The sequence below is a fragment of the Echinops telfairi genome, unplaced genomic scaffold (assembly GCF_000313985.2).
Source record: "Echinops telfairi isolate 266 unplaced genomic scaffold, ASM31398v2 ScPeMD7_30;HRSCAF=105, whole genome shotgun sequence".
NCBI lineage: Eukaryota > Metazoa > Chordata > Mammalia > Afrosoricida > Tenrecidae > Echinops > Echinops telfairi.
The window spans coordinates 3,091,518-3,098,119 of record NW_022103927.1 but is presented as its reverse complement, the minus strand read 5'-3'; the positions used below and the strand labels follow the sequence as shown (position 1 = coordinate 3,098,119).

Sequence of the window (6,602 nt, the reverse complement as noted above, 5' to 3'; positions counted from 1 at the left end):
CAGGTGCCCGGATACTGCAACTCGTAGCGGCCGACGCGCGCTAGCGGCAGCAGCGCCACGGCCAGGGCCACGGAGGCCAGGGCGGCCAGCACCAGGCGCGCGCGGGCCGTGGAGACGCGCGCCGCGTGCAGCAGCGGCCGCGTGACGCCCACGCAGCGCTCCACGGCCATGCCACAGCCTAGCAGCAGCGGGCACAGGCCGAAGAAGACCATGCAGCCGCCCAGGAAGTGGCAGGCGCCGCCGGCTGGCGCGCGCCCCGCCGTGTACAGGCGCAGCACTAGCGCGCCCGGGATCACGTGGCCCGCCAGGTCGGTGGCCAGCAAGCTGGCAACGAAGAGTAGAAAGATGGCGGCTGAGCGGCGACGTCGCAGGCGACCCGCAGCCTGCGCCAGCAGCGCCAGCGCCAGCATGTTGGACAAGGCGCCCAGCGTCATGGAGAAGATGGGCAGCGCCGGCGACCCGCCGGGACGGCCAGATGGCGGCGGGGCCGAGGCGTTTGGAGCTCCGGGCGCCACGCATGTGGTCGCTTCACCGACCAGGCTCAGGTTGAAGGGACCGCAGGGGCCCATGTCAAGTGCCGGGGGACTAGGGAGAGTAAAGCAGAGTAAAGAGTAAAGTCAGGCTCAGGTGGGCCAGGGGATAGCACGGTCACTCAGGTTGGGGCCAGCCAGCGGCCCCATTAGTATGTGTCCCCTCTGCCCGTGGCAATGTCAAAGGACCTTCGATGCCCAGTTCCTGATCCCCTCCTGTGCCTACCACCACCCATCTCGGCCCTCTCCCAGAATCCTAGACGTTGCCCTTCTGTGCCTGTGCCCCAGCCCTACCTCTGCCCCCTACCTTCCCATCCTCACATCAGTCTGTGCGTGTGCAAGTGCACACGCCTGCATATAAACACACACGAGTGCATGATGCATACCGCTTTACACACACAATGCAGACCTTGGATGGATTTCTGACTCCAAGGGCCAACCCAACCCCACTCTATCTCTGACCTTCAGCAACCTTCACTACAGCCCCATCCTTGAAGCTCACCCCAGCTCTGCTGCCCACACCCCCTCTGTTCCCATGCCCACATCTATGTTCTCACAGCCTGCTGCACACACCCCCCACCCCCCGCACCTTCTCTAACTCCCTGTCCCCATGACTCCATCTCTGTTTTGACAGCAAAATCTCCTATTTCCAGGGCCATTTCTATTCTCATGACCAGATCCCTGTCTCCCATGGCCTCACTAGCCCCCTCAGCCCCCTCTGTCCCCATGGCCCTTTTTCTGTCCCCCAGTGTCCCCTACCGATCCCCCTAAAGCCACATCAGCCTTATAGCTCCATCTCTCTCCCAGAGCCACATCTCTGTCCTTATAATCCTGTCTCTGTCCCCTTGGCCACATCTCTGTCCCACGATGTGTCTCCCATGGTCTCTTTCATCTCTATGCCCAAGGCCCTCTCTTACCCAGGCCCTGCCCCTGACCACCATGCCGTCACCCTGGGTGGCCACAGTTCCACTCCTGTCCCCCCCATGTCAGGAAGCAGGGGTGGGGCTGAGGAGCAGGAGGCCTCAAGGCCGACCCTGGATGGTCCATTCCGCCCTATCCCGGTGGTGAACCAGATGGACAGGGAGGGCAGACAGATGGTAAGCCAACAGACAGATGGGGCTGGGAGCAGAGGAAATCCTAGGCCAGCCGGGCGGAGTTGGCGCTTCTCCCATTCTCTCCCAGCCTCTTTCCCCACCTGAGACTTGCGCCCCAGCCTCTTACCCGGCGCTGCCTGGGACCCTGGGTCCCCATCGCCTGCCACAAGGGCCCTGCTGCTGGCTTGCGCTGCGCCTGGCCCTCTGTGCCCTGCCTCTCGGCAAGCCGCGCCCGCCCACTCCACACCCCCCCTTCTTCCTTCCCTCCCTCTGGGGCGGGTCCTAGGCTCCCAGCTTGCCTGCCCCTGCCCGCCTCCAGGGGTGCTCTGGCCTTTGCCCCCACTGGGGGGCCCAGGGCAGTAGAGACCCCTCTCTGCTCTTCTGGCAACGGGCAAGGAGCCCCTCCAGGCCCCAACTCCTGCCATGATTTGGCTTGGCCGCCGAGAGCCCTCCCCTCTCTGACAGGGCAGGAGCAGCCCCCTCTTCCTGCAGGCAGGCTTCTCATTGCTTCATTAATAAAGCGGATAACATCTAAACACTGGAAACTGTGAGTGTGGCCTGAGGCAGCTTTGGGGGGTGTCACTGCCTTTAGTGGGGCTGTGGGGTTGGGGGGGCCAGCGCTGCGCATGGGCACCCGCGCCCAGGTGGTTTCATGGCTGTTAGGGTGCCTGGCAGAAGGCAGGGCTTTGGGTGAGACCCAGTACATGAGGTCAGGCCTAGCCTGGCCAGTGGATCCGCCCACTATTTACACAGGGCCTTAAGCCCAAGCCCTGGGCCCTGCAAGTCATACCCTGGAGGGAAAGGGGGAGGTGGCCGAAGAGGGAAAGGAGTCAGGAGGTCTGGCTACGAGGGACTCCCCCCAGCCCACCATCGTTCCCCCAGGGTCTAGGTTCCACTTTGGGATGAATTGGCCTGACACCTGTCCCGGGTACCCATCCAGTCACACCCTGAGACCTCACTGCTTCGGCACCTGTCCCCAGCCCCACACCAGTCATCAGCAGTCCCTGCTCACTGAGGCCACTTTGTCCCCAGCATGGCGCTGAATGGGGTCACTCCTCTCAACCTCCTAAAGCCCAGCCCCCAAGGAAGCAAGCATTGCTCTAGGTACTGGGAAGCCTCATCATCATCACCCTCCCTGTCATCTGGATGACACCCCCTAACCCAAACAGGTGTACGCCACACCCCTGAGCACCACAAGATGACACTCGCCTCCTTCCCAGAAAAAGCCACACTGACACACCACTCATGACCTTGGGCCCTAGCCTGCCACCCCGGCAACATCCAGGCACACGCCTACTCTGCATGGGAGGGACCCCAAGACGTAGGGGACCACCCCTCCCCTGAACATCCAAGACCCACCCTCACACCGTACCATGTTCACCCTGGGACACCAACACTCAGTCGCCACACCCCTTGCCCGAAACACACAAGTCACAGACCTCGGCACCGATGGCCACCCCTTCATGGTCTTACAACCTCTACTGGTGCGAGTGGGGAGAAAACAGCAGTGGCCGCCCCCAGCAGCCAGCCCGTGAGGATGTGGTGGAGCTTCCACCTTGCCGCCCAGCACGTGCGCCCTTTCACAGCCACCCATGGCCCTACTGGGTGTGGGGAGCAAGTGGGTGGGCGGGCTCAGGCTTCACCACAGCCTCTCAGCTCCCCACCCCCCACCCCCGACATTCCTGCAAGAACCTCTGGCCCAGCTCTTGCCTCAGCTCCAGCACTTCCCCTCCAGGTCTGGCTGGGGTCCCACCACCCACCCCACCCCCGTTCCCTGCCCCCTCCCCCCCACCCCTACAGGATCAAGTGAGTTGTCAAAACAAGCAAGCTGGGTTTTATGGCCGTGGCAAACCATCTTGGGCCTGGAAGCCAGAGACCCTGGCCGTCTAGGAATCTGCTGGGGTGGGGCAGGGCAGCTCAGTCCTGGAGGTGGGGCGGGTGTCGGGGTTTGGAGGCCCCTCTATCTTGAGGATGGGACAGGTCAGGGTTAAGAGCCCCCTCTATGCTGGGGGTGGGACAGGCAGTTGCAGGAGCCCCCAGTTCTGCGGGTGAGAGCAGGGCTGTCTGGAGCCTCCCCTCTCCGAGGATGGATGCAGAGGAAGGCAGTGTACCGAGCCACAGGCACCCTGGGAGGGGCTGGGGCATCAGCTTCTCTCCATCAGTTCTGGCCAGCACAGGCCTGAGGCTTCTCCGTAGGGCTGTTTGCTTGATTGCCCCTTTTCCAAGCTGTGCCTGGTTGCCCTCTTGCCCCCCAGGACTGGGGTACCCCCCCCCCCCGGCCCCAGGACCACATACAGCAGCTTTATGCCCACATGACACCAGACTGACTGGAGCCCAGGAGGGTCAAGCCCGTCGGAGAGAGTGGGATTTGAACCCTCCGAAGGCTTTGCCTGGAAGCCCATGGCCCACAGCCAGGCGCCTCATCAAGCGGAACGGTGGGAGGGGGTGGGCTGTTCTAATTAAATTTGGAGCCCAAGAGGATGGATTTCAGCTGCTGCATTCTTTCCCAGCCCCAGCGCACCCGCTCTCCCGCCCGCTCAGCGCACACAGGTCCAACAGCAGATAGATTCTTTATGGTCCGACCGTAAAGTCCGATACAAAAGCCCATCGCCCTCGCCCAGTCCCCCCTTCCAGGCAGGTCCAGGCTAGGTGGTGGGGAGAGGCAGGGGAGGGTGGGGTTCACAGCAGACTCATTCAAATTCAGAGGTAACAGACTTCAGGGTGAGGGGCTCCTTTGGGGGGGTGGTGGTAGCAGAAGGGAGGATATTATTGCATCTGCTGAGGGGGTGGTGGTGGTGCCCCCCTTCTACATTCCCTGCGTCAGGCAACTGAGGAGGTCGCGGCCCCAAACAGAACCCAAGGCCCCAGGGAGACAGAGGGGCCAGTTTGGCAGCTGATGTGGAAAGTTGTGGGCGGGGACAGCCGCTCAATTTGGCAGATCCCTTCCTGCAGCGCCTAACCGGGCTGAGGTAGGTGGGGGGCAGGGTGGAGGGCCTGGGGACCCCGGCTATACTGGGGAACGAGGAGGGAGTGGTACCGATTGATGTGGGGCAGGTACACCTCTATTCCACACCACCCTCTGGGTAGGGCCCGGGGCCCGGTGGCCCCTCTTGAGGTCCCCAGGCCAAGCCCACGTCATTGCAAGGTCCAGGGCATGATGGCCTAGTAGCGGCCAACCTTGGCGTCCCCGATGGCACCCCAGACATCAAAGACGAACTCGTCAGGGAAGGCGAAGTCACCAAGCCGCTCGTCCAGGGCTTCGGCCAGTTCATCCGGGTTCTTTTTGTCCTTGCCTAACTCCACCATGGTGGCCGCTGGGGTGGGAAGGCAGAATGGAGACACAGACGGCTGGTCCATGGGGACAGAGATCCCGCCCACGGGGCCCATCAAAGCCTCTGCGCTGCCCGACTCCCGAGTCCTCCCTGCCCCAGGTCCCCCACTCACCCAGTTCTGTGTCCCTGATGCCCATGTAACTCTCCAGCAGGTCGTCCACTTTCTCAATCGCCTTCTCCTCAAAGGCCGAGGGCTGGGGAGTGACACAAAAACCTCAGGCCTATTGGCATCTTGTGGATTCCGACTGAAACCAACCCCAGTGGGCTGGTTTCCACAGCAGGACACCTTTCCCAGAGCAGACAGCACAGTCTTCCTCCCGAGGAGCAGCTGGTGGGTTTGAACTGCCGATCCTACAGTAAGCAGCCCCATGCCTAATCCACAGGACCACCAGGTATCCCAAACTAACATAAACACAACATACTCACCAGCCCCCAGGCCTCCCTTAGCTATTCACTTACTTAAATCGTGTTTAATCCTGGCAACAGCCCTGAGGGGAAGGTATTGCTACTATTACACACCATTTTATAGATTGGGAATCTGAGGCTCTTGCTCAAGTCTCAGAGTACGAAAGGGGGAGGGGTGGCATTTGAATGTGCACAGGGCTGGAGGGGTGGGGAGGGAGGGACGTGTGGCCGAAACACTCACCAAATCCTCCACGGTGGCTGGGCCCCGGGATCGAAGCCGCAGGGTCCCTCGGCCAGTGCCTACTGATGGGCCAGAGCCAGGGCGGCCACCCCCTGAACGCTGGCTGATCATGTCTGTTGAGGGCAGGGAGGGGGTGAGGGCTGGAAGAGTCCTTCCCAGCAGAACCCAGATCCCACCCCTTGCCCTTCTCCATAGGGCTGAAGTTGGCTTTGGAAGGCAGGGCACCTGGTTTGGGCACGGGCATGGGCAGCCAGAGGCTGGGGGCAGAAAGGGCTAGAGGGGGCCCCTCCTGCTCCCAGGGGCCTGGCACAGGAAGGGGGTGGAGCTTGGGCCCGCAGCTGCCCCCTCCACAGCCAAGGAGCATATAGCTGCTAGACCACAGCCAGCCTTACCTGCCAGGAAAGGCTTTAGTGTCCCCCACCCCCACCCAAGGGGCCTCAGGCCCATTCCTGAGAGTCAATGAAGCCAGTCATTGAAGTGGTGGTGGTGGTGGGGGCTGGCATGGTGCAGCCAAGCCTGGCTCCTTTGGGCTGGGGGGCTGGCCAGGGTTGGGGGGCACTTGGCTGGACGAATGGCTCCTAGAAGCTGGGTGTGGGGGCAGCTTCCTCCTCACCCCCGCCCTACCCCAAGGCTGGGCGGAAGGCCAGCCCCCGCCTCTGTCCCCCACCCCAGGGGCAGGGTGGGGCTGTCATGGTTTCCTCTGTGGCCCGCTGGCCTTGGGTGCCACATACTGGCGGCTCCCGGGATTGCAGTCTGGACTTCACTCACCAAAAGCCTTGCGGGGCTCTGTGAGCTTCAGCGTGAAGGTTCGGCCTCGGGGCAGCTCTTTGAGCAGCCGGGCCACCTCGTAGTGCCGGCAGCCTAACAAGCTTTGCCCGTTGATGGCCTCAATCATGTCGCCCACACTGATGAGCTGCATGTGGTCGATCACACTGCCTTCCTTGATACGCTGAGGTAGGTGGGGAAGTGGTGGGAAGAGCTGTCAGTGCCCAGGGCTTGG

General features: G+C 62.5%; 2 protein-coding genes across 2 annotated transcripts in view; both read right to left on the bottom strand.

Moving 5' to 3' along the window:
• Positions 1-1,795, bottom strand: part of PTGER1 (prostaglandin E receptor 1) — a 3,114-nt gene extending 1,319 nt beyond the window's left edge. Inside the window, exons 1-2 of the mRNA XM_004715571.2 lie at positions 1,752-1,795; positions 8-585 (exon numbers count right to left, since the gene is read on the bottom strand). Coding sequence (XP_004715628.1) covers positions 8-569 — 562 coding nt within the window. The 5' untranslated portion in view covers positions 570-585; positions 1,752-1,795. The remainder of the gene's footprint in view (positions 1-7; positions 586-1,751) is intronic.
• Positions 1,796-4,175: 2,380 nt separating this feature from the next.
• GIPC1 (GIPC PDZ domain containing family member 1) overlaps positions 4,176-6,602 on the bottom strand; it is a 9,869-nt gene continuing 7,442 nt past the window's right edge. Inside the window, exons 4-7 of the mRNA XM_004715482.2 lie at positions 6,371-6,564; positions 5,603-5,715; positions 5,069-5,150; positions 4,176-4,938 (exon numbers count right to left, since the gene is read on the bottom strand). Of these exons, the coding sequence (XP_004715539.1) occupies positions 4,787-4,938; positions 5,069-5,150; positions 5,603-5,715; positions 6,371-6,564 (541 nt within the window). The 3' untranslated portion in view covers positions 4,176-4,786. The remainder of the gene's footprint in view (positions 4,939-5,068; positions 5,151-5,602; positions 5,716-6,370; positions 6,565-6,602) is intronic.